The sequence below is a fragment of the Brassica napus genome, chromosome C2 (assembly GCF_020379485.1).
Source record: "Brassica napus cultivar Da-Ae chromosome C2, Da-Ae, whole genome shotgun sequence".
Taxonomy (NCBI): Eukaryota; Viridiplantae; Streptophyta; class Magnoliopsida; order Brassicales; family Brassicaceae; genus Brassica; species Brassica napus.
Window position 1 is genome coordinate 45408499 of NC_063445.1, and position 27529 is coordinate 45436027.

The 27529-nt window shown below is 40.9% G+C and overlaps 2 protein-coding genes and 2 long non-coding RNA genes across 6 annotated transcripts; 2 read left to right on the forward strand and 2 right to left on the reverse strand.

Moving 5' to 3' along the window:
• Positions 1-1544: 1544 nt before the first annotated feature.
• LOC106381893 lies at positions 1545-2378 on the forward strand. Its single transcript, XR_001276756.3, has 2 exons — positions 1545-1929; positions 2020-2378. It is a non-coding gene; the product is annotated as an uncharacterized LOC106381893 (long non-coding RNA).
• A 44-nt stretch (positions 2379-2422) lies between these two features.
• On the reverse strand, positions 2423-4450 carry LOC106381892 (syntaxin-22). The gene is made up of 7 exons (XM_013821835.3): positions 4059-4450; positions 3875-3968; positions 3650-3789; positions 3212-3274; positions 2969-3126; positions 2788-2888; positions 2423-2707 (listed from the first exon to the last, which is right to left on the reverse strand). Exons 1-7 carry the CDS (start codon positions 4238-4240, stop codon positions 2642-2644), a joined length of 804 nt encoding a protein of 267 aa, XP_013677289.2. The 5' UTR covers positions 4241-4450; the 3' UTR covers positions 2423-2641.
• A 4734-nt stretch (positions 4451-9184) lies between these two features.
• Positions 9185-12037, reverse strand: LOC106379709. 3 transcript variants are annotated; one of them, XR_007319589.1, is made up of 6 exons: positions 11657-12037; positions 11320-11389; positions 10936-11077; positions 10753-10812; positions 10581-10666; positions 9185-10041 (listed from the first exon to the last, which is right to left on the reverse strand). It is a non-coding gene; the product is annotated as an uncharacterized LOC106379709 (long non-coding RNA). The 3 variants fall into 3 exon arrangements; XR_007319588.1 differs by having other exon boundaries at positions 10936-11092; XR_007319587.1 differs by having other exon boundaries at positions 10936-11389.
• Positions 12038-25155: 13118 nt separating this feature from the next.
• On the forward strand, positions 25156-27132 carry LOC125582440 (proline-rich receptor-like protein kinase PERK1). The gene is made up of 3 exons (XM_048749145.1): positions 25156-25312; positions 26108-26577; positions 26682-27132. The coding sequence occupies exons 1-3, from the start codon at positions 25156-25158 to the stop codon at positions 26760-26762; spliced, it is 708 nt and encodes a 235-aa protein (XP_048605102.1). The 3' UTR covers positions 26763-27132.
• The last annotated feature ends 397 nt before the right edge of the window (positions 27133-27529 follow it).

A 27529-nucleotide genomic window follows, 5' to 3' on the forward strand; every position in this document is an offset into this window, starting at 1 on the left:
CACGAAAATCAGAAAAGAGGTTCTGTTTTGCTACACGAAAAACAGAGGTTTGAGGTTTGCAAGAATACACTTCTTATAAAAACTCGGTTGCAATAAAACTCTTTATTAATTCAATCAATCGTGTCTCTTACAAACCTTTAGAGCACTATTTATAAGAAAGCCAAGCCGAAGAAATAGGAAAATAAACTTATCTAGGAAAAGGAAAACTTAAAGAAAAATAGAACGTAAAGAGAAAAGGAAAACATTTGTTCCTTATCGAACAAGGAAAAGGAGGACGTGTTCGTTAAGGTTAGGATGCGCTGCATCACTTTCGCTTTTCTTTCCCTTTTATTATTTTTGATTTTTAAATTTGAGTAACTAGGTGTTTTGCCCACACATGCGGGTATAATTATTTTATAAATACTTATTAATAAATTTACAATTATTTAAAAGATCAAAAAAATTAAATCAAATATTAATTTAACTATTTTTAATTTATCAATTTCTTAATTTTCTAACTTGTATTAATTTAAAACATTATTTGGATGACAACATTAATATTTTTTATTTTAAAATATGTTGTTATCTTTAACCATGTTTTTACTATATTAATTTATAAAAAAAATATCTAATTAATAAATAAATATATAATTGTTAATATAAAGCGATGCTATTAAGCCAAATTTTTGGAATTACCAAAACCTACAAAATCTCAAAATAAATCAAAAGCACAAGAATATTTAACCCAAGCCAACTTTACGTATTATATTAATTAAATTAATTAAAACTATTGATATTAGTATAATTATACTGTGAAATATCTCCCATAATAACTGAATAAACACTCAATCAGACCAACCTTGTTGAGAAACAAAACATTAATATGTAATGTATAAGATAAGAACATTTTCTATATATTGTTATATTCATTTCTAAATTTTCAACTTTAATAACAAATAAATGTTATTATTTCAACTGAATAATAAGAATAAGAATAAAAATGAAAATACCATGACAAAAAAATCACGTTAAATAAACAAATACAAATCAAATTTATTGTTATTGATTATATACTCTTTTAGTACTTTAATACCAAAATAAATTTAATAATTTAGAAAACTATGCCATGAAATATTAAGTTTACAAACAAATATAAATTATTATTTTTGTTATTTTATAAACTAATTTTAATATTTTAGTATAATGATTCTAATTATTATATGTGTATATATACTAATAATTATATCAAAATTAGCAAATAAAAAATAAAGATGTAGATAAACACAAAATAAATATATGGAAATATCTTTTTTTCCAACACATTTTTCATTATTTTTTGAGATAGTATTTATAATATTTATGTGGATTATACATGTAATTATCATTATATTTTCAAAACTTTTGATTATTACTATTATAAAATATTTATTTAAATTATTATGACTATTGATTATTAATAATGATATTATATAATTATTTCTAAAATCATAGTGAAATTGACAAGTAAACTATTTTTTTTTTTTTTGGCAAAGACAAGTAAACTAATTCACTTCACAAATAATATTATAAATTTCTTCTGACCCAGTTATATTATAGCCAACTCATCTGAGTTGAATTTTAGATTAACTCATCGATTGCACTTAATGGACTGGATCAGGCCATTAAAAAGCAACTAAAGTGGGCCATGATTGGGCTTGTTGAACTTGGCAACTCACCCTCACCGGAATAAAAAGAAATAACGATCTTTGTAGAGCTTGAGGAAGAAAGAATCATGAAACAATCGAGAGTTAACTAATCTCTCGCTCCCCTTCAGAGATGTATGTGTTTGGAGACACTGATCTTCAGCAGCCTTCTTTCAGATCAAACAGGTTTGTCGTTGAGATCCATGTTGATATCAGGTCTGGAGATGGTGAAATCAGTGTAAAGCTTCCCTAACATGCTCGGTATCAGGTACATTGTTATCACTCGATGTTCAGAATGAGCAAGGACATCTTGTTTTGATCAATATCTATAAGCTTGTTTCTCTGCTTATTTCTATAGCCTCTTGAAGAGAGTGGATACTTTAGAGTGGAGTTTGGAGAGCCAGACTTGTTCCTTTGCTCAAGACATGTACCAAACCAGGGACAAGAACAAAGAAGATGATTGGTTCTGTCCATTGCTGGATCGAAAACCGAAACCAGATCCCTTGTCTTGGGAAATCCCTCCCTGCTGGAACCAAGAATCATACAGAGTACATATCTGTTATTACATTTGTGGCTGCGGCTCTATCTGCGTTTTCGATCATTGTTGCATCTGCCTTGAGCTCAATGGTTGAAACTTGCAAGAATACAAAGCAGTCATGAATCAGCTTTTGGTCTTCTTTGTAATTTTGTTTCCTCTCAAATCTCAATACCATTCGGGCAATTGTAAACCGGTTCACAACCAATCTCTTGCATGATAGGAGAACGCACAAGCAACAGACTTTTAATCATCTCCAACACAGTTTGCACAACAAAACCACGCACGCACGCACTATATTACAACCGAACCAAACTAAACGAATACAAAACCCAACTTCTAGGTTTTGTCTGCAAATTACGTTATATACCAAGTTTAAATTCCACTCATTGATGCTTTAAGATCGATGAACACATTAGATAAAACTTGTTCTTGGTTTCCAAAATCAAGCTGCGAGTACGATTATCACGATCAGGAGTACAATGCCAAATATCACCAAGAGCAAGCATGTCTGCGTGTAAACGAGTTCAAGACCATTAGAGTGTGGCCTAAACCCATCCCAAAGGTTCCTAAAGTGTTGGATGTTCTTACCAGAGATGAGTTTGATCTTTGTGTTTTTGCGGCCTGAGCGAGCTGAGATCTTCCTTGTGAAGTTGCAGCTCGAGAGTTGTCGATGTGAGTACCAATATCATCTACGCGAAAAACAAGAAAGTGAGCTCTAACTATAAATATTTTGGGTCTGTTCTTATCGAGTTTATATAGACTCCTTTACCTATCATGACTCCTTGATCGTTAACCAGAACCGCAAGATCTTTGAATATTTCGTTAACCTCACCAATCTGAGTATGGATATCTTGTATCCCTTGCTCTCTTTCTTCGATCACAGCCTCGTTGAATGCAATCTCGTTGTCTAACAACACAAGCTCCTGCCTGCAAACAAGAGGAAGATAAGTTTGCAACACAAAGCGACTAGAGATGTGTAGAAGGATTTTTCTTTTCGGTATCACCAACCAACCTTTTCGACTCCATAACCTGTGCCCTCTGTTCCGAGATCTTATCTGCTTCACCCGCTGAATAGCTACATATGAAGCAAAGACAGATAAGAAAACACGATTCATTAAAACCATAACTCATAACACTTGTAACTCTAACGATCGACATAGAAACCACCAAGAACAACATAAACCTTCTTCATCATCGTCTATGATAACAACTTTTTAACAATACAGAAGAACGAATTGAAAGCAGTAAAACCAGACAAACAGTTGACAAAGTCAAACCTTTTGCTTCATATAATCAAGAACAACCTAGATGGAAGAGAAAATAGAGGGGTCTGAAGGAGGGAGTATACCAGACAAACAGTTAACAAAGTTGATGCTTTTGATCATGATATCATCACATTCCAATTCTACTTGTTGATTCAGAACTTGAGCTTAACATAGCACCTAGTTACCTAGAGGGATGAGCAGAAGGAGGCACCAAAGGAGCATAAGCAGTTTCTCTTTCAGCAGCAGTTTGCTGAGCTTTCTGAAACTCTTTCAACACAGCTTGAAAGTCCTTTGCAAGCTTAGCATCTGCTATCTTCTTACTTGGCTACACATTTAACAAACTAAACTCTAACAACAAAACTACTACTTGACAAGATTCACATTGAATCAAAAAAGAATTAAATCTTTACATTGACACCAGTTTGATGATCAGTTTCACTAGCTTCCTTAAGTTTAGCTGACGTGTCCTTCACAAGCTGCCCTATATGCAACCGTGTCTTGTGCCTATAGCCCAAAATCAACAATTCAATTTTAATTTCAATTTCCACAAATCAATTCGATTAAATTTGAATTTTTCAGAATTCTTATTATTACAGCTTGTCACGGAGCTCGGGCGTGTCTCTGGGAGTACCGAGCGTGTTAACGAGCCGCTGAAACGTGGAAACTCCGGTATTGATCTGGAATATTCCCGAAGCCACGGCTTGCGTCGAATCTTGCCGACCACCATTGATCTTCCTCGATCTTCCTCTTCCAGCTTCCAAATCTTGGAAACTCATCTCTCTCTCTCTCTCTCAGCGAATCGTTCTCAGAGCTCCTCTCTACGATAAAATTGGTATGGTCAATCGTGGAAACAGAGAGACGGAAAAGCGTTTTTTTAAATCAGTTTTTGTTTTTCGTTTCTGATCCTTTTATTTCTATTTATTTACTAATCTCTCTTTTTATTTTAGACACAGACCAACCTGGTTTACGACCTTTTTCTCTGTTCTTAGCTGCTCTGATATGAAAACTAGATCATTCATGTGGTTTGGTTCGATAAAGTTTTGTTTCTAATCTGTTTACTTGAACTTTTAGTCAAAATATAATATTATAGATGTTTATATAATAATAAAACACACAGAAATTCTGTCTCTTTTTTTTTTGGTGACATCAAAAGGCTATTTTATTACTCAAACTCGAGGTGGTCTGGATAGCTAGACCGGAATAGAACAACCAATAAAACATAAAGGTCTATGGAAAGAACGTGCATTCCTAGCTAACGAATCTGCAGTCTCATTTTGCGTCCTTGAGAAGTAGTTGATCTTGAAGTCCGAAAAACACAACCGAGGAGTTTGAATGATTTCCAGCTCAGTTGAGAAGTTAGACCAAGCTTGTGGCTGTTCTATCGTTGCAATCAGGTCTTTACAATTTGTGTCTGACTAGGAGTTTTTATGCCTTAACAATTCACATATAATACTATTTAATATTAAAATAATTTTATTTTTTACATTTTTACATTCTTTTTTATAATAAACTTCATCTGTTTAGAGAAAACTAGCATGCATATAATTATATGCAGTCTTATTTTTCTAATTTTGTTTAACTATTTTAATTTGATTTTATATAAACTTCAATAGAGTTAAAATTTACATTTTATAAGAATAACATTTATATTTCTAATAAATTTTATTTATTGACTACGTATTTTAAGAGGTTGATTGTTTGTAGTTTATTAAAAGGGTTTTGGTTTTAGTTTTTCTAAAAACTATTTTTCAGACAATCAAGTTTTTAGAAAAATACATTTCCTATTTACTAGAGAAACAAGTTTTTTCAAAAAGGAATTTTTGGGTTCACCTCCTAAGAGTTCGTCCTTTATGTAATAACCAACAAAAAGTTGCTACGTCATATTTTATTTATGAAAAAAAAATTAAAAAATAATATTAACTGTCAAAAATAATTGACACTAAAAATTCTAAACTTTAAACCCTAAGATTGACACTAAACCCTATACCTCAAACTCTAAACCCTAAATCCTAGTGTTATCTCTAAACCATAAACGCTGTCAAAAAAATCCTAAACCCTAAAAACCTAGACCCTAAATTTCAAACCCTAAGGTCTTGGGTTAATCCTAAGATTTAATACTAATCCTAGAATTTAGGATTAGTCATAGGGTTTAGGGTTAATCTTAGAATTTAGGATTTAAAATTTAGGGTTTAGTATTTAGAGTTTGGGCTATAGGTTTTAGTGTTAATTCTAAGATTTAAGGTTTAGTGTTTTAGAATTTGAGTTAGGATTTAGAGTTTTATAATGTCAATTTTTTTAACAATTAATATTATTATTTTTTTTCCATACACAAGATATGATGTGGCAATTTTTTATTGGTTGTTATATATGAGGTGAACTTATAGGTTCATCTTAGGGATGAACCCAAGAATTACTCTTTTTCAAATAACTGTTTTTTCTAAAGAAAAATCAAAATCCAAGTTTTATGATTTTTTTAAAAATCTAACGATAGTTTTCATTTTTTTCATTTTTAATTAATGTTTTGCTATATTTATGTGTTAATACAGGGAAATAAATAAAACAATAACTACTATAAGCAAATCAGATTTAGTAAAAAGCATTTGTTTAATATATATTAGGACCGGTCCGCCCTACGGACAGGATGATTTTTTGACAATTATGTAAATATTTAAAGTAAATATTCAATATAAATTATTATATTTTAAAATATACATATTAGTTAAATTTTGTATATGTTATTGTATTTGAAGACTAAATTATGTATGCCGTATTGATAAGTATTTTTTCATGGTGCCATCACAAATTTTTTAGTAGTTTTCTGGAATTGGATGAATCTAAAGAGTATCATGAGGAAAGAGACAAACTTGTAATCATAGATTAAGTAAACATTTTTGAGTAAAATTTATTATTAGGTCGGTTAATTATTAGTTGTGTAAACCGGAAACAATAATATTAAAGTATTGTATCATATTACAATAATGTGTGTATGTATTTGTGAAGTTTTATCAATATTAGTAGCTTTTGTTAATGTGAAGGACTATAATATAAATAAATAAATTTTTAAATTTTTTTTTAGGATTCATGGTTAATCTTCATTTTGAAATTTTGCTTCTTTTAAAATAAAGTTTTGGGTTGAAGATGCTCTGATAGGTGGCTTTGAATATGTGATTTAATGCAATAGTCCAATTGTTTTCCTTGCTTTGGAGTAAGAAGAATTCCAACTATTTTCGACACATGCAAAAAAAAATTGTCATTACGCCTTCTCCTCTTAATGCAATTTTATAAACAAGTAGGGTTTGGCCCGCCCTACGGACGGGTGAATAAACTTTATATATTAGAAAAGTTATAAAATGATTATTTATTTATTTATTTATTTTTGGAGTTGGCTATCCATCACTTTGTCAATTTTTTGAGTTTAGTGATCTAAAAAGAAAAAAAAATAGAATTGACTCCTTTTTCATTTTTTCTTGTGCTTTATTCAATACAACGTGAGAAAAATATTATTCTTCTTTACATAGACTTTCGTTAGCTAGTTATGAGGAAACAAATTATTTTTTTTTACATAAAAAAATTATTTGAACTTAACTAAATTTTCTTTTCATGATAATTTTTTTCTGTTGACTTATTGAATCAAAATAATTGCATAAGCATTGATCTTACGTCCATTTTTGAAACACCCTCTATTATTTTAATTTTAACGGATTGAAGATCGAGATTGAGGTGCCACTCTGGTGGACATCCAGTTAGCTACTTTGTCCATTTCCAGACCTCTAGTAATTGTGTTTTGGGCAGCAGCTGAAAGATAAGTAAAATGTAGATTGCAGTAAATGTAGGAGTGAAAACGCGGTAGCAGAGCGGTGGTGGACGTTTAGTTCCGGGTAACTTGCCTGATTTCTGGCGGTGAAACGTAGTTGAGATGGCGCAGCTGCATCCTAAGGGCTAGCTACGTAAAGTGTAACCATGGCCGTGTTTTCAGAGTAGCTGCATAGTTATTTCGTTAGTTAAAAAGTTGAGTTTCTAGAATACGACGATAAGCAACATAGGATGTTGAAAGAACCTTTCTTGTCTTGAGCTATGATGGATGATGAGGTGTTGTGGTGCGTCGATCTTCTCCAAGAGGTTTCCTGCCCACCATTGATGAACACTACTGCAGTTGTTCAAGGACGTGACATTAAAATTTTAATTAGCACAAGAAACCCAGTGTAAAGATTTTGAAGTATATTAATACGCTCATATAACACATGCTTGGTCTGATGGTATTTTCTTTGATATCTTTGCCAGTAACGTCTATTCTTAGTGACGGTTTGGCTAATTTTAAGATCGCTAGCGATAGGAGCGACCTGATAGGGACAGAACGGTTGGACTTGGTAGTACAGAGTAGTGCTTTAGAGAACTATGTTGGATCGTTGCTTTTCTTTAGAAAATTTTAGCTCTGTGTTGTGGTCTGGGACCATTTTGCACAATGGTTCCCTCGGTTTGTTTGTTTTTTTTCTTTCCTTGGATTAAATTCACATTTCTTAAAATTCCTATAAAGACTATTACTTTATAGTCTAAGTTTGTGTTATATGTTTTCAGATTCTTAGAATTCCAAAATTTATGTCTTAAAAATTGTGGTTCTTAAATTTTCGTTTTCATCTTCCATACAAAGTGAATACTACGAAATTTATAGTAATTTTCATTCCAATGATACATTAATTATGCCTTGCATCATAGACCATTGTTGTACAGAAATAATATTCGCTATACGTTTTAAAATAAGTCCATTGCGGTACAGAGAATATTCGCTATACGTTTTAAAATAAGTGGGTGAGACTATCAATGTGTATATGTTATACTAGGGTCGGCCCGCCCTACGGGCGGGATATATTTTACTTGTGATCAAAGTTATTATTTTTTGTATAATTTTGTGGTTTGTGTTTTAGATTTGCATTTCAAGAAACTGACGCGGACGTATAACGGAGTACGAACATAAACCAAATTGTTTCGTGCTAAGAGCATCTCTAAAAGCAATTTCAAAATTTCAAATATGAAGTTTTACATGCTCTAAAAGCAAGTTCAAAATTTTAAATTTCTAATTTTTGTACAGTGAAACTTCATATTTGAAGTTCTAATGCACAAAACTTCATATTTGAAGTTACTTATTTATAAATTCTTGCAATTATCTTCTTTTCAAATACTGTTGTTAACTTTTATTGTTATCACTTTAGTCCTTATAATCTTACTATCTTATAATTTTTTACTTTTAGTTTTTATAATGATTTTGTCAACTTTCATATAATATTTGGTAAAGTGGAGTAAAATATTTTGATTAATTATAAAGTTTTGCTTGAAATATCATTAATTTATATTTAAATACATATTTATATGTAGACAAACGTAAATATTCTGTAAATCTTTTATTATCTATGTGTATATTATATTTATTAAAGCTTCCAATTGAATTTAAATTATTCATTTGAAGAGAATGTAAACAACTTTCATCCTAGATGAATATATATATATATATATATATATATCTCAAAAAAAATATTTTGCATATTTAAACATTTTAAATTTTGATGATCAATAAAATTGACAGGGTAAATCTTTATATCTTGAAGCCAAAATTTATTTTGAATATGTAAATTTATTTTCTATTTAATATGTAAGTTTATCTATTATATAAAAAATATGTAAAATATTTTAGTATGAAATGTTTAGGTACTAAAAATATATTGGTATTTTGTAGGTACTATGTATTCTATATTTTTGAAGTCTAAATGTTACATCCTTTGCTTCTTTTCTTTCTGATACACACTAAATAGTTATCTACTCTGTGATAAGAACCATTGAGGAATGCACAAAAGTGTCATAAAGCTATTTGGCTCAAACTTTGCATTAATTTTCAACAGGCTCAATCAAATATTTTCCATGAACTCTTTGAGAATGTCTTTCACAGCATCTTGGGGTTTGACTTTACCAGGAAGGATGGCTTCCACAATACACCAATAAAGAGCATCATCTTGTTGACTTCTTGATTCTCCGGGAGCACAACAAAGCTCAGGAAGCAGATCTTGCTGTCAGTACTAAGCCCCAAGAACTTGTCTCTAATAGTCTGAAATCCTTGATTCTTTTGAGATTTCATTTAACATGTATACCTGGCAAGGATTTCGATACATATGTCGTTATTCTCCACTTCACTGTCCTCAGAATGTAACCTTTCTGGTTTTTTGCATCTATTGGGAAGCAAAAAAAACCTGACACATCAACTCAAAGATCTTGTTGACATCCTCCGAGTCTTTTTTCACACCTTTGGTCAACTAAGTTTTGATCGATCCGTTTCCCCCTTTTTGAAGCAGTTTGTCAAGTGAAACTATATGTCTGATACCTCTTCTCCAACCACTTCGTTAAGCAGTTTGTCAAGTGACGCTTCGCCATATCCTCCTCCAACAAACAGATGTTACATTTTTGCTTATGATCAAATTCTCTGACTCGTCATGGTTCGAAGAAGTTTCAACCGCGACACTTCATTAGCCTTTGGAAGAAGAGCAGTCGTGGACTTTGTGAGGACTACTCGGGAGCTGCCATGCCAGATTTTCTTCTCAACAGATGAAATAGGGGAACAGTAAAATTGTGAGCAAAAATCATAGCACAATACATAGGTACCTGAAATGTCAATTTCTCTCTATCTAACTACAAAATTAAGAAATTAAGAACGACCGTGAATTCAAACAAAGCTATATGTTGAAGAGAAATGAAGTTTAAAATAAATTGTAGATCAAAACTCTTGAAGTGACTCATAAAAAAATGAAAAATCTCAGTTGCCAAAAAGACAGAACAGGAATGAGATTTGATGAGATAATAATAAATTAACAGTTTTATAATATGTATTGTGGAAGTACTGAAGCAGAAAAAAAGATCAAGAAAGACATTCTAATCAGCTCCATAAACATTTAGAGAAAAGATTTTTTTTAGATAGCAGAGAGATTTTGCAGCTATCTATACTCATGCTACAAACCTCAACTTCTTAGTCATCGGCTTCCTCATGACTTTGATTATACAAAATTGAACATATGAAAGAAAGTTTCTAATATGCCATGAATCATGATGCGTAATAAAAAAAAAACAACCACTGACCTCTTAACTACCATCCTAAGCATCGTCTTCATCATTAACCTCTGAGAATATAATTGAATGGCCTCATCTTCCTTTCGGCCTTCCTCCTTAATATCGTAACAAATCAATGATTGGTCAGCGACTCAAATAACAGCCAATATATAAATTGACTCTCGTTTGGCACTTGCTTTACCAGGTATTTGTGGTAGTCAACCTTGCACTTTTCAGCATTAGCAACATAAGATGCCTTCTTCTGAATTATTGAAATGCAAGTATCAGACTTAGTTTAAGAACATGTCAACTGAGATAATAACACAATTATGAGTACGTTCTGAGAGAACGTATAGCATTGTCTCCGGTAGATTTAATTTCTAACCTGTTTTTGCATTCAAATTCAACGCCAAAGTGCCAATCAAGATCAAGAGGCTAAGTTACAAAAGAACCTTCAAGGTGAGAAGGAGCCACTCACAGCAAAGCAGCAATATATTTGTTCCTTAGGATGCTCCATCTTGAAAGTCCTACAGAAATATTACCTTTGAATCATAAAAAAGTCCAGCATTAGCACAAAGGTAGAAACTATAATGATGAAAACAATAACTGACAAAAAATCTACTCTTCTAACCTTCAGTAAATTTCACAGATGAAAAAGTTTTGGACAGCCAAAAAGTTTAATCCTTGTAAACTACTGAACAAATTAAATTGAAGAAGCAGTAGCCAGTAGGCAATGATTATATGAAAACGAAGAAGACACTTGTTTGACCTTTTTGTTTAGTTTGGTTCCTTTACAGACGCTTTGCTACGTCCTGCTCACTTGATGGGCTTCTTGACACCTAAAGAGATCGATAGGCAACATCATTAGGAACTCTATAATTTAGTCAGGTACTTATTAAAATCATTAACATAGAAAAGGAGACCTAGGCGGGTGTAAACAATGCAAACAATTGTTCGGCTCAGTAACAAAAAATCAACATGTGACCAAAACAGAACGCAAACACATAGTAAAGAGGAATCAGAGATATAATCAGGTAAGAAAATCTAAGGTGGAAAGCTTATGATTGGGATGATAGAACTGATGAAATTCACTGGGTAGGACTTACGTTTTTATAGGTGAAGGTTCTGAAAAAGAAAGTAAAAGAGGATGCATTCGATGACAGATTGGGTGAGGTGTGAGGTGTAGAGAACAATTATTACTCCATTAAAGACGACGCTTCAATTCATTCAACTTGAATGATTCAAACTCTGTAACGTTTCAAGATTTTTCCGCCGGCAAGATGAACAGAAGAAAAACTTTAGGGCTATAGAAGTTTCGATGTCAAAGATTGTCTTCAACAATAGACAAATTAAATTTCTGTACAGGCCCACAAAAAATAACACATACACGAATGATAAAGCCCAGTGGAAAACTACCGGAAACAAAATTCGTTTACCATGACACGTGTTGAACTCTCCTTCCCCTATTTTCTTAGGTGGCATCACAGGAGAGAAGCAAACACTTCTTTATATAATTAGATGTTTACAATCCGCAACTTTTATAAAGTCTAGGACGATTTAACTGTTGCTAAGTGGGCTTCTAATTTACTCGGTTTAGCTCACTATGTAGTGAAGGCATCCACTTAAAATTTTGGGAGTAATCTTAATAAGATACATTCTAAATCATAGTCCATAGGAATACTATGGAATTAGAGAACAAAATTTTCTTGCAAAAATCTTCATATAATAACTTTAAAACTTGATCATCAAAAACACAGAAACACAGTGCTGCAGGAAAACTTAATTCATTTGGAGGAATTAAAGAAAAAGAGTTAGTAGTAGTTGTGACACTACACGGAAGCGTAATGATGTCCGATGGTTGAGTTTTTAGACATTGTGTGGCTTATTTGCGGAGGGGCTACCTTCCTCAATTGTGTTTGAGTCGGATGCCTTCATTCATTGCCACACCAGGCAGACCGGTACTGGTTACATGAGGTTCAATGTCACCACCGAGTCCAGTGCTGTTGACAGATACACTAACATCAACACTATCAGAATGATTTGTGGAACAACAGCTCCAGCCCCTGGCATATTAGGCAGACATGTATAGAAGATGTAAAGAAATAAGTCAACATAATTTTTTTCAATAAATAATGTTTACAATTCACATTTGAAATCCTTATTTCTCTTGGCTCTGTGCATTAATGAAAAACTATGATGCTAAACGACACTTGGAATAGCTAGACAATTAAAAAAGAGTTGAGTTTTGGGTGCTACCTTTACGGGGAGCTAAAGGTTCTTCTGGCATCTAAAATAGGTCTTGCATCTGGACTGCACTTTTAAGCTAGGTCTGCAAAAAAGAAAAAAAATTGAGAATATATAAATTAATCAAGACATAAAAGTTGATGACAGAAAAGCTTGAAACTCTCACCTATCTCTCGGCTTTCCACCATTGTACTTCAACATCATGATACAAAAACCTGTAGCTCAGAGAAATGGATCTCGTCTTGGAGAGCGCTGAGAGATATTTAGGGTTCTATGATGGAAGGGGCATATTAATGCTTGTGAAGACTCTCAGACTGTCTATTTATATACTCTATGCCGTGCCCGTTCTTCATAAGCCGTGCGCGTCCTTGAAGAGGCAGTTAAGAAGCAATAAATAGGAAGTAGTGGGTTTTGAAGCTTAAATGACATAACGATAGACGTTTCTTAGTCGGAAGTGGGGGGAAGGGGAAGCAATACGTCTAGGATTTCAGAACCGATACTGATGTGCAGAGATGAAGCTCTATCATTGGCTAGAATTAATAATTATATGTGGACACTTTAGATTTTGAGCTTATTGCTTTTAGTATTGTTAGATAAATAATATTTTTGTAAAATAATTTGTGTATACGTATCTCTTTAAGACCAAATGATCTCTTAAATAATTTATTGCATTTCTATCCTTTAATATATTCACATATTTTTTTTCCAAACATAATTACTACGATTTCACCCTTTCCACTTCCTGCTGTGATGTTCTACTTCTTTCTTGTTTTTGTTTCTTTTCATCCATGATAATATTTTGTTTCTTTTCATCCATCCATGATAATATAGTAGAAGATCGATGGCCAAATAAAAAGAAAATGGTAGAGGATCCAACATTCGTTGTTTCAGGTTCTAAAAGTCTTTATTAAATGCATAGTTTAGTCAACATCGCATTTTGGCAAGATCGATTGTCATACCACATTTTCTTTTTCCACAAAAAAAACTCAAAAATGATCTTGGCATGTGTTCAATTCCTCAATCTATGAACTTTTAATTAAAGAAAAAGAAACAAAATTAATAAAAAAACTTTATTAGTGACTGAGTGATATTCAGAGAAAATATCTCATAAAATTTTCTCTTCTAACATTTTTATCTTCTTAAAAAATCCCAATCAGTGAAGTTGAAATTTTTTAATAACTTAAAATACATAAAGGTACATTAATCGTATTCTCCCTTGAAAATAATAACAACAAACAATTATTTGTTTCTAAATTTAAACTGTTGTAAAAAATTGTTAAATGGAACATACGCGTTTATAAAATTAAAACATAGGATACAATAACGCGGATGAATCGTGTGGGACCCCATAACAGCTCCATTGTCCAAAAAATCACTCCCATAGAAGAATGATTAAAACATAAATTCAATTAACTCAACCCTAGCCTCCTCTCTCCTTTTAACATTCTCTCTTTGCCTTTTTGATTTAGATCCAAGCAGAGCAAACATGTCCTCGGCGCCGTCTCCTGGGACTGATTAGTGTAGAGGATGGATTCGACCATCCCACAGGGCCCGAGGAATAGGAAGGCCTGGCCCGAGTTAGAAAGAGCGACGGCTCGATCTGTCGGCTCGAGAGTCAGGTCTCTCGGCTTGACTCTTGAGTACTTCTAGCTGGCCATCGTCGACTGAAGAGCATTCGGCTCAGCGGTTGCTCGAACACCTACGGGCCTCTCGGCCCAGCAAAGGAGGCCCACCAAGATGGCGTAAAATTAGGTCAAGAGCGAAGCATCGGGACGTCTATATAAGGGAAAGAAGAGGCAACGAGAAGAGCATCCAAAAGTACTGACCAAGACTTGACGGCTAGATTAGGGTTTTTCACCTTTACTTCGTCTCGCCGTTAATTATACTTCTCCGGTAGCTTGTCGGGCCACCGGTTTCCTTTCTGTCGCACTCTCCTCTTATTTCCTTGTAACCGATCGAACGTTTTCTCTCCGACCATTAATAAGACGTCTTTGTTTAAGCCCACATCTTATTTATTACCGTTTCACGATCAAACAGTTGGCGCCCACCGTGGGGCTCTCTAGCAAAGTAACGTCAGAACGATGGTCGTTAGCAATGATAGTTCAGGCGAGGAGCGCGAAGCTCTCGAGGCAACGCCTACGCCTACACCAGCAACTCCACTTCCCCATCCCGCAACCATGGAAACTATCCTGGCGCGCCTAGCCCTACAAGAAGCGGCACAGAAGGCGGCAGTTGACCAAATCACGGCGATAGCAAAGATCCTCGCTCCCCTCGCTGCAAACGCCGAAGCGTCAACAGCGCAGTATCGTCGACACCTGTTCGCCACAGAACGAACCACCGACTTGGCGCCTACGCAGGATAACGATAACCAAAGTCACGGTAACGACACCGGTGCGCACACCGCAAGCGAACTAGCCGCGTTAAAACAGTCGGTCCTCGATATCAATTCTAAGATCCACCAGGTGACGACGTCCGCCCCCCAGATCGAGCATGTACTCGCGGATTCTCTTCGTACACCCTTCACGCGAAAAGTTACCGGCGTACGGCTACAGAAGATGGACAAACTCCGTCTTCCAACCTTCAAAGGCCTCTCCGACCCTTCCACCCACGTCACATCTTTCAACATAGCGATGCGACGCGCAAACCTGACCGACGAAGACAAAGACGCCGGCTTTTGCCAACTCTTCGTCGAAACCCTAGAAGGCCCGACCCTTACTTGGTTCACCGGCCTCAGAGAGAACTCCGTGGACTGTTTCCACGACCTCTCAACGGCCTTCCTTAAGAACTATATCATGTTCACCAACCAGGAAGCAACAGTGTCAGATTTGTGGAACCTCACTCACGCCAGCGACCAAAGTCTCCGCGACTTCATGGAAAATTCAAAGCTATTGTCTCGAAGATCGATATCCCCGACCATATCGCCGTCGAATCTTTGATGAACACCTTGCACGTCGATTCCACATTCCGCCAGGATCTTTACCGATACCCGACCAAATCTGTCTCCGACGCCATCGCTCGCTCGCACAACTTTATCCGCATGGAAGAAGACACCAGAGCAAAGTTCGCAAAAGAAGCAGCGGCCAGGCAGCGAGCCCCCCGAACGAACGATACCCGCTCCGAGCCTCGCCAGCATTCCTCCGGTGGAAATATCACTCAGAAGCGAGGCTACGTAAGTTCGGTCGATGATGAGGAGTCTCCAAAATCAGCAGCCATCACGCGAGAGAAAGGCTGGAATCACTGGGATCGAGACCCCGCCTCGAAGCAATCAAAGTCGACCGAACCAACGAGTTCAAACTCCGAGGAGCCAAGGAAATGGTGCCTCTACCACAAAAGGGATTCCCACGATACAAAAGAATGCAAAGTCCTCATCGGGCAATTCTTCGACGGGATCACTAACGGGACGATTCAAATGCCCACTTCTCCAACGACACCGAAAAACACCAAAAGTTGGAGTAAGAACAAGGAGAAGAAGGCACAGAAGTCTCAACAGAACACGGCCCCGAGCGAGGAAAGAGCAAGCCCTGAGCGCACTCCTGTCAACAACGTTGGCCCCGCCAACGATTCGTCAGAAGACGAACATCCGCGTCGCCGGCGACGAGTGGAAGTCATACTCTCTCGCCCTTGCGACTCCTCTGACGACGACTCCTCGATAATGCAACCAGATGTACGCGACAAACTGAACAGCACGGTCGAGCAGTCTCTCACTCCCCCGACAGCAGACAAAGACCTGCGCACCTTACTGAAGCGAAAGAGTGCTACGAACGAGCACGTAGGAAGCGCCAATCTCGGCGCGACCATCTCCAAATCCAGCGCCAGGAGTATAGGTCAAAACGGCGACCTTCGCGACCAGCTCAATTCAAAGGCCAACGACCTGCGAATCCAACTCAACCGTTCGAAAGGATCCGATCTGCGACGACGTCTCGAATCAAAAAAGAAAAAGCCCGCAGAAACTCCTCAGTTCGAGAACACAACCGATGATTTAAGGAAGCAACTCGAGTCAATGCGAGCTGCCCACACCCCGCGCATTAGCGTCATAATGGGAGGATCACCTCCTTGCGGCGACTCAGTTCGAGCTGTCAAAGACTACAAGCGACAAGCCACCGCCTCCAAGAAGTGGCCACCTCCGGTCGAAAATGATCACCAGATCACTTTTTCGGCACTAGATACCAAGGGTGTCCACATGCCGCACAACGATCCTCTCCTCGTCGACCTCGACATCGGAGAATGCCTAGTCGCGAAAGTCCTTATCGATACCGGCAGCTCAGTCGATCTCATCTTCCGCGACACACTCGACAAAATGGGAGTCGATTTAAGGGATATGAAGCCTTCTTCTCGTACGCTCACTGGCTTCAACGGAGCCTCGGAGCAAATGATCGGAACAATTCGTCTTCCAGTATACGCAGGTGGTATAACCCGTACCGTCAAGTTCTCCGTCATCCGAGCCAAAGCACCATATAATGCCATCCTCGGAACACCATGGTTGCATTCCATGAAAGCCGTTCCCTCGACGTACCATCAATGCATCAAGTTTCCCGGCAAAGACGGTAAAACACAGACGATTCGGGGAGATCAACAAGCCGCGAGAGAACTGCTAATTGCAACTGTAAAGATGCAGCAACAGACTTCCCTCGTCAACTCCGTCGGCAAACTACTTCACAAGATATACCCCCAGAAGGAAGAAGTTCGCGAAGTCGCAATTGACGAATCCGACCCAACGAAAATCATCCGAGTGGGCGTCTACCTATCCGACGACATATGTTCAAGGATCATCTCTTTCATCAAAGATAACGCTTCAACATTCGCCTGGAAGACCTCCGACATGAGGGGGATCGACCCCGCAGTTACCTCCCATGAACTGCATGTCGACCCGACGTTCAAACCCATCCGACAGAAGCGACGGAAACTCGGTCCAGAAAGATCTAAGGCAGTGAACGACGAAGTCGACAGGCTCCTCGACGCGGGTTTTATTACCGAAGTTCGATACCCCGAATGGTTAGCCAACCCGGTCGTCGTCAAAAAGAAAAACGGCAAATGGCGCATATGCGTCGACTTCACGGACCTCAACAAAGCATGCCCAAAGGATAGTTACCCGCTCCCTCACATCGATCGTCTCGTCGAATCAACCGCCGGTAACGAACTCCTAACCTTCATGGACGCTTTCTCGGGATACAACCAGATCCTGATGCATCCCGATGATCGCGAGAAGACGGCATTCATCACCGACAGAGGAACTTATTGCTACAAAGTGATGCCCTTCGGGCTAAAAAACGCCGGCGCGACTTATCAGCGACTCGTTAACCAAATGTTTGCTGATCAGCTTGGTAACACCATGGAAGTGTACATCGACGATATGCTAGTCAAATCGCTCAAGGCCGACGACCACCTAAATAACTTGCGCGAGTGCTTCAAAATCTTGAACGACTATGGGATGAAGCTCAACCCGGCCAAATGTACCTTCGGTGTCACCTCCGGGGAATTCCTCGGCTACATCGTCACTCAGCGAGGAATAGAAGCCAACCCCAAGCAGATCTCGGCGATTCTCGACCTTCCAAGCCCGAAAAACAGCCGCGAAGTGCAGCGACTAACGGGACGCATAGCAGCTCTCAACAGGTTCATCTCGCGATCGACCGACAAGTGTCTTCCCTTCTACGAGCTGCTAAGAGGGAACAAGAGGTTCGTCTGGGACGAAAAATGCGAAGAGGCGTTCAATCAACTCAAGCATTATCTTACGACCCCACCAGTGCTATCGAAGCCAGAAGCCGGCGACACACTATCTCTCTACATCGCCGTCACATCCTCCGCCGTCAGCAGCGTATTGATTCGAGAAGATAGGGGAGAACAGAAACCAATCTTTTACACAAGTAAAAGAATGACAGAGCCTGAAACGAGATATCCAACACTCGAAAAGATGGCCCTAGCCGTCGTCACCTCGGCGAGAAAATTGCGACCCTACTTCCAATCGCACACGATTGAAGTACTATCCAACCAACCACTCAGAACGGTGATGCAAAATACTAATCAATCGGGACGGCTGACCAAATGGGCGATGGAACTGAGCGAACATGACATAGTATACAAGAATCGCACAGCAGCAAAGTCACAAGTCCTTGCCGATTTCTTGATCGAGTTGACGCCAGAGCTGGAGCAAGACCTCATCTTACCAAGTGTAAACTGGATCCTCCACGTCGACGGTTCTTCAACGAGTAAAGGGTCAGGAGCAGGAGTGCAATTGCAATCGCCAACAGGGGAACTCATTCGGCAATCATTCAGTTTTGGTTTCGCGGCATCAAACAACGAAGCTGAGTACGAATCCCTCATCGCGGGGCTCCGTCTCGCAAAGGCGGTGAAAGCCAAAAGAATCAGCGCCTACTGCGACTCTCAACTCGTCGTAAGCCAATACCTCGGCGATTACGACGTCCGCAACGAAAGGATGGACGCCTACCTCAAACTAGTCCAGGATCTTACGCGAGACTTTGAGTTCTTCGAACTCACGAAGGTTCCTCGCGGAGAAAATGTTTGTGCCGACGCCCTCGCCGCTCTGGGAAGCAAGCTACACGACCAAGTCAAGAGGATAATCCCGATCCACAAAATCGAGAAACCAAGCATCGACACGAAGGCAGAACAGGCCGCGATTATAGCAGCAATCGACGACGCAATGGACATTGACGAAGTGGAATCTCGCTCGCCAGATGACCACCCAACAGATTGGCGCAAAGAACTCATCGATTACCTCGCGGAAGGTTTACTGCCCATCGGGAAATGGGACGCCCGGCGATTGAAACGACGCAGCGCACACTACGTCGTCATGGACGGGGAACTACACCGATGGACTGCAACAAAGGTACTACTCAAATGTATCGCCGGTGAAGAAACGAGACTCGTCATGGCCGAAACACACGAAGGAGCAGCAGGCAACCACTCGGGCGGGCGAGCTCTCGCATTAAAAGTTAAAAACCTCGGATTCTACTGGCCAACCATGAACGCCGACTGCGAGACATACGCGCGCAAATGCGATAAATGCCAGCGTCACGCCAAAACCATACACAGCCCAACGGAGTTTCTCCATACATTGACTGCTCCATACCCATTTATGCGATGGGGAATGGACATCATAGGTCCGATGCCGGCATCTCGACAAAAGAAGTTCATACTGGTCCTCACCGATTACTTCACCAAGTGGGTTGAAGCCGAAGCCTACGCCAACATAACCGACAAGGAGGTACAACGCTTCGTCTGGAAGAACATAATCTGCCGATACGGACTACCTTACGAGATAATCACGGACAACGGTTCGCAATTCATCTCGCATCATTTTAAGGGCTTCTGCGACAGATGGCGCATTCGACTCAACATGTCGACACCAAGAAACCCGCAAAGTAATGGTCAAGCCGAATCAACGAACAAGACCATCATAGACGGTCTGAAGAAACGACTCGACTTAAAGAAAGGTTGCTGGGCAGACGAATTAGATGGTGTCCTGTGGTCCCACAGAACCACTCCTCGCGGGGCGACGAAGACTACACCCTTCTCAATGGCATACGGCGTCGAGGCAATGGCTCCCGCAGAAGTGAATGTGACGAGTCTGCGCCGATCACGAATGCCACAGAACACCGAACTCAACCGCAACATGCTCCTCGACGCACTCGACGACATCGAGGAAAAGCGCGACCAAGCGTTACTCCGTATCCAGAATTACCAGCATCAAATCGAAAGCTATTACAACAAAAAGGTCAAGTCACGTCCTCTCGAAATGGGCAACCTTATCTTAAGAAAGGTCTTCGAAAACACTAAGGAGTGGAAAGCCGGCAAGCTCGGAGCCAATTGGGAAGGACCATACAAGATAGTCGAAGTCATCAAGCCAGGAGTATACCGCCTCGAGACTTCAACAGGCGAAGCAGTACCGAGAGCCTGGAACGCCAAACATCTCCGCCTCTTCCATCCTTAGTCAAAGCAAAAAAAAAAAACGAGTAAATGCGCCCAAAGGCCACTTTTACTCGCCAAAAAAACGAGTAAATGCGCCCAAAAGGCCACTTTTACTCGCCAAAAAAAAAAAAAAAAAAAAAAAAAAAAAAACTCGCCAAAAAAACGAGTAAATGCGCCCAAAAGGCCACTTTTACTCGCCAAAAAAAAAAAAAAAAAAAAAAAAAAAAAAGAACTACGAATGGCTTGATTCCCGCAAAGGGATACGTAGGCAGCCCAAAGAAAAAGGGTCCAGCCGAAATTAAAAAAAAAAAAAACAAAATTCCTCCCCGAGGAATCGATCTCAGAAGCAGACGATCACCTAAGCGATGCCTACACGAGCACGCCCCGGCTCCTCGAACAAATGTATCGGCACTCGCATCCCACGTTGAATATGTCCCGATCAGACACATATTCACGGAAATCGACCGCGTTGCGACCGAAACCAACACGGCCGAGACAATGACTCCGATTCATCCTATAATTGACTAAGTAAGGTCCGACCGACCAAACGCTTGAAAATTACGGTAGGATCGACTTGGAACCGTCAAAGTCGAAAACTCCTCCCCGAGGAATCGATCTCAGAAGCAGACGATCACTTAAGCGATGCCTACACGAGCACGCCCCGGCTCCTCGAACAAACGTATCGGCACTCGCATCCCACGTTGAATACGTCCCGATCAGACACATATTCACGGAAATCGACCGCGTTGCGACCAAAATCAACGCGGCCGAGACAATGACTCCAATTCATCCTATAATTGACTAAGTAAGGTCCGACCGACCAAACACTTGGAAATTACGTTAGGATCGACTGGGAACCGTCAAAGTCGAAAACTCTTGATTAACAATTAAAACTCAAAATGGCAAACGGTCGCGACTCAAAGAGATCGACCGAGACAAAGTCATAATGAGCTTAAAACTATAACGATTCGACATCTCGAGTCAGCATTTCACACCGAACGAACAGAGTCATTTCAAATCTTGAGAAATCACGATTTTTGATAGACAAATCTAAGTTGAGAGATTCAGTTCGGTCACTAAAAGAGTTCGAGATGACAAGAAAATAACAAAATAAAAGCCTCGAAGGCGAAGGTTCGAAAAACTACAACAATGAGTCATCTATGACTCAAAAGAAAACAACAAACAAGGAAAACTAAGCTTCCCGATCACTCTCGCGATCATTAAGCGCGGAAAGCTCCGAAGCTCCGACGCTCGATCCTCGGGCAATCGGAAGGACTTGCACCGCAGCATCTTCCAACACCTTGCCGGTGTCTTCTTCGCCTCCTCGAACAGTCAAAGGATTTTCGATACGAAGCGTCGTTTCCTCGCACCCTTCTCCAACCGGGCGAGTAAACGAGACATGAAGATTCGCCGCGGTCTCCGAGTCAATTAAGCCGGCGTTGGAACCAAACGGATCGAGGCCCGCCAGAATCCGGGCATCCACGAACTGAGACTCCAACGTAAGAGGAGAGAGTCTAAAGTCTCCCTCAGGGATCTCGCCAACCTTCAGCTGCTCGGCCTCTTGTTCGTACTTCCTCTCATACTCGACGAACATATCAATGGAGGCTTGCGGTATGTCGTTCCCGGCTCCCTTCAAGGCCTCGAGGCACTTCCTAGTCCCAAAGGCTTGGCTGTAGAGTAACCGAGCCTCGTCGTAAGGACCCCGACGCTCCTCTCCAGAACGAATCCTGGCAAAGCAACGATTAGCCTTGGCGGCCATTTCCGCCTCTACTCTCCCCCTTTCTCTCGTCACCTCCAAGATTCTGGCGGCGAGTGAAGCCCTCTCACTCTCGAGATCGGTGTTTTTCTGTTCAAGCTCGCGGACGGTTCGTCGAGACGAATCCAGCGCAGCTTTAAACTCGTCGCGTCGAGCAGCGGTGCGGGTCATCACCCCGTCGAGCCTCTGCAGATCAGCCCTCAACTCGTTCAGTTGACGAGCAGACACCTCTTCCTTCTCAGCAAACTCTTTTTTGGTCCGCTCGAGCTCCTCCAAGGCTCCTTAGAGGGCCGTGTCGTATTTATCAATCACGACATTCATCGTGCTATCACCCTGAACGCGCGACACAACAGAAATCGTGAGAAGTTAGGAGTCAAAGGATTCAGAAAAATCGTAAGAAGTTAAGACCAAGCCGTTTACCAGCAGTTTGACCCTTGCAGCTTCTTCGTATTCACCCCCGAAGATCAGGTCCTTCACAGCAGGAAGAGGTTTCGCCCTCCCTCTTAGTTGACGGAGAAACTCCCCACATTTCTCCGGAACATATACTAAGGGAGCCGGTCCCTCGTAGTGAAAGGCGACCTTGTCGGGAAAGTTGAATCCAGGAGCCCTCCTTAGAATAGCAGAGCCACCGGAAGAAGTGCCGATCTGGACGGCCCCTCCTCCGACGGGAATCGGAGTTCTCTCGCAAGGAAGCGTCGGGACAGGGGACTGCCTCTCATCGTCGCCTTCATTATTTCCTCTCCTTATCAGGAGTGGCGACCCCTCGCTATCCCCTTCGGAATCATCCGAGCAAGCGACATTAAGAGAAGTCTCGCGCTCCCCCCCTTCACTCACTCTTTCCTCGTTATTCCGTCCCTCCGAGGCTTCGACCTCAGAACCCCCTTCTTCGGGTTGGATTTCTTCTCCTCGAGCATCTTCTTCCTCTTGCTCGATTTGCTCGTTGGCGTTTTCCACCTGCTCATCGGCATCTCCCAACTGCTCGCCGGCGAACTTCTTCTTTGTCTTTTTGGGCTTGCTCTTCTTCCGGGGCTCAATAGAAGGAGGGGCCTCGCTCGTCCCCTCGGCGCCCCTCCCGGCTCTCGAACCATCGTCTCTTTTTCTTTTCTTGCCCTTCCCCGCAGTTCTGGCACCGGAAGGGAGAGCCTCGCCAGAACGAGGAACCGCTGCTGGGGGTCCTTCCCCGCTAGCCAGCCCCAGCTGGGCCGCTATTATTACGCTCAAGTCAGGGAGAGTGCCCATCTTCTTCGCCTCGGTAATTTGTTTTTGGATATCCCTCGGGAAGATGTCCAGTCGCTTAGCACGAATGGGAAGAACGGTCGGGAGGTCGGATCTCCACCTTCCTGAAAACATAAGGCAGAAGAGTCAGGACGTAAAAAAAATTTTGCGACTAAAAGAGCACAGTCTAGAGGTGCGAGAGAACGTACTTCGAGCGATTCGATCTTTAAGCCCACAGATCCTTTCCACGGATATCTCAGACCAGCGATAGACTCGAAGCAGAGCGACGGCGCGAACACTCCTCAAGAAATCTTCGGGATAAGCTGGGGAGGTAGGATGGCCGACTGCATACAAAAAAAAGGGGTTGGTCAGAATCGACAAATCGCTTACGGTTCGCAATAGAGTATTCTACCACAAGAACGGTTCCAAAGAACTCGGTAATCGTCTTGGGGAGGCTCCTCGAAGGCCGAGCTGTCGGACTTAAGGAAGAAGTAGGAGCGCTGCCAATTCTGCGTCTTGTTCGGATGACCGGCACATATGTTGCAGTTTGGTCGCATCTTCACCGAGTAGGTGCCATCTTTCATATCGGTTATCGAGGTCATCTCCTCGAACAACCTAACGCTCATCGGCATGTCGATCTGCTCCGCCAAAACCGACAAAGTAACCGCTAGACGCAGCGAGCCATTCAGCAGCTGACTGATCGCGAGATCCCGACGTCTGGCGTATGCTGTGATCAGTCGCGGGATGGGGAACCAGCAACGAGTGTCCTCCTGAAAATAGGATTCGTACACCGTCTGGTACCCCATCGGAGGAGACCAGGGTCTCTGCGCTCCCGTGGGCACAAGGAAGGTCACGCCTACGGCACCCGCAGCCCGAAGAACCCTCTTCACGCTTCCAAGAGTCGACCTCGTCTCCTCTACGCCTTCCCAGTCCTGACCGGCCAAGAAGGCAGGACGCAATAAGTCGGGATGAAGTTGAGGAAGCTCCTCGAAAATTCCATCGGGGTAAAAAGTGGTCGGGAAGAACTCAACCTCAGAATCATCGCCATCCGAGAGACCAACCTCCGCAGGCCGAGCTCTCAGGGTGATCGAGTCAACGGGCATCGCCCCGCTCTGACCGTCTCTCGAACTTTCCACTGCATCCCTCGCAACGACGTTCTGACATCCTTCTCTCGCGAGTCTCGCAGCATCCGCAACCAGAAGTCGATGAGAGCGAGATAGATTTGCCGTGTCCATCATCGCCTCGCGATGAATCGCCTCCGAATCTACGACACGACTCCCGTCGGGATTCCTCGTCGGATTCGACGTCGCTGCGGCTGCCTTTCCTTTCGATTGTTCCGATAACCTCTGACCCGACGACATCGCAGAGCGAAACAGCGAAGAACGTTTCGAACAAATCTAACAACGCTTAGAGAGATAAGGGAAAGAGAGAGAAAGTACCTTTGGTCGCGGAGAAAAACTTGAAGGAATGGAAGGGGATCCGCGTATTTATAAGGAAAAGAGAGGGGAGAAACTCGAGGCGCCATCATTAGGTCTATTCGGGCCTAAACGGGCCTCGAAATCCGCCCTAAAAACCCAGCGGACCCTCGCGGCGTTTCAACTTCTCGATTCATCTAGAATTCGAGGTATCGTCATTAAAGCCTAAACGGGCCTTAATGGGCCTCGAAACTCTCCCAAATATCCAGCGAACCTTCGCGACGAACCCTTTTTACGACACGACGACCAAAAGGAGAGATAAAAGCCTCTGCTGCTCGCTTCCGAGAGGGCAACGTTGTGTGACTCGCCGACCGATCGTTCAAATCTTCCGACAGACCTCCTATTCTCTCAAACCTTCAAACCTTAGAATCCATCACGAGCTGGAAATCACCCGCTCACTGATGGACTAGGGGGGGACTTACTGTAGAGGATGGATTCGACCATCCCACAGGGCCCGAGGAATAGGAAGGCCTGGCCCGAGTTAGAAAGAGCGACGGCTCGATCTGTCGGCTCGAGAGTCAGGTCTCTCGGCTTGACTCTTGAGTACTTCTAGCTGGCCATCGTCGACTGAAGAGCATTCGGCTCAGCGGTTGCTCGAACACCTACGGGCCTCTCGGATCAGCAAAGGAGGCCCACCAAGATGGCGTAAAATTAGGTCAAGAGCGAAGCATCGGGACGTCTATATAAGGGAAAGAAGAGGCAACGAGAAGAGGATCCAAAAGTACTGACCAAGACTTGACGGCTAGATTAGGGTTTTTCACCTTTACTTCGTCTCGCCGTTAATTATACTTCTCCGGTAGCTTGTCGGGCCACCGGTTTCCTTTCTGTCGCACTCTCCTCTTATTTCCTTGTAACCGATCGAACGTTTTCTCTCCGACCATCAATAAGACGTCTTTGTTTAAGCCCACATCTTATTTATTACCGTTTCACGATCAAACAATTAGCGACAACTCCACCGTCAAACTCCACAACCACCACACCCTCTTCTTCTCCTCCGCCGCCACCCACTATTCCCACATTTCCTCCTCCGTCTTCTCCCTCTACACCTTCTGCTCTTCATCCATCTCCACCCAATCTATCTACGCCGGGATCTTCACCTCCTCTTCCTCAGCCGTCTCCACCCGCTCCAACTACACCGGGATCTCCTCCTGCACCTATCACTCCTCCTGGATCCCCTACTCTAAACCCTCCATCATCCTCAGGACCACCGTCCAATCCCTCAAGTGGCGGCGGCGGAGGACCTCCTCGAACTCCATCTTTGCCGTCTCCGCCGTCTTCTTCTTCTGATGGATTATCAACAGGAGTGGTGATCGGAATCGCCATCGGAGGAGTCGCTCTGCTTGTAAGAAGAAACGAAGAAGAGACGAAGAAGATGCTTACTACGTTCCTCCTCCACCACCTCCTAGTCCCAAAGGTATAATTATGGAAATGATAATTAATTTGTTAGAAAGTTTCAATGTTTTTGTCGATTTTCAACATATCCGATTTTGAGATTTGGAATGTTCTTGCGTTTCTCAGCTGGAGGACCTTACGGTGGACAACAGCAACAATGGCGGCAACAAAACGCAACACCACCGTCACCGTCAGTTCATGTCGTGACGTCACTACCACCGCCACACATCGTATCACGTTCTATATTGGTACGGGCTTAATAATGCAAAAAACTCGGACAAAATAAGAAGACAGCCCAACAGATTGAGAGAAAAAGTTAATGAAACAGTGAGTTTCATTTGACAGGGTACACGTGTCAATACTACGTTAAACGACTTAATGACGTGGCATCTTAGGTGTCTTTCACCAGGAGAGAAGAAACATTACTTTATATATATAGAAGATAATACAAAAATAATTTATACTAAGAACATTTATAAAACTTGTCAATAAAATAAATAAATAAATTTAATTTAATTTTATGTAAAGTTTACATGTTTTGTTAATAATCTATTGGTATTATCTATTGAAATTTTTTGATATATTCTTTTAGTAATTTAAGTTTGTTTAAAAAAAAAATTATCAATTAAGACTTCTTTAAATAACATAAAAACTAAAAGAAAACAATAATCAAATTTTAGAAAAATAAAAATCTAAAAAATAAAAATTCAAAATTAAGAAACAAAACAAATATGAAATCAATTATTAAAATCTAATTTTTTTTTCTAGTTTTGTTTCTTAATACAAATAAAAATTCATGATCCAGCCTACTTAAGTTTTTTCAACTAATCAACACATATTAATTGCTGATAATAAACCCCATGAGCACATATAGAGCTAAGGCATCTTATCTTATACTGTAAATAAGAACTTTATTCTCTGTTTAAGAGGCCACATAAGAAAATCAGTTCATTAGGCGCCGACGCGTGTCTTTT

What these genes read in the sequence shown, in the direction of transcription:
- LOC106381892 (XM_013821835.3), bottom strand. Translation starts at nt 4,240, where the DNA reads ATGAGTTTCCAAGATTTGGAAGCTGGAAGAGGAAGATCGAGGAAGATC. An exon ending in CGATCAAGGAGTCATGATAG is followed by an intron (nt 2,889 to 2,968) that starts GTAAAGGAGTCT and finishes TTTTTCGCGTAG; the next exon opens with ATGATATTGGTACTCACATC. An exon ending in AAAGATCAAACTCATCTCTG is followed by an intron (nt 2,708 to 2,787) that starts GTAAGAACATCC and finishes GTTTACACGCAG; the next exon opens with ACATGCTTGCTCTTGGTGAT.
- LOC125582440 (XM_048749145.1), top strand. Translation starts at nt 25,156, where the DNA reads ATGGAAGGGGATCCGCGTATTTATAAGGAAAAGAGAGGGGAGAAACTC. An exon ending in CGATTCATCTAGAATTCGAG is followed by an intron (nt 25,313 to 26,107) that starts GTATCGTCATTA and finishes TCAAACAATTAG; the next exon opens with CGACAACTCCACCGTCAAAC. An exon ending in ACCACCTCCTAGTCCCAAAG is followed by an intron (nt 26,578 to 26,681) that starts GTATAATTATGG and finishes TGCGTTTCTCAG; the next exon opens with CTGGAGGACCTTACGGTGGA.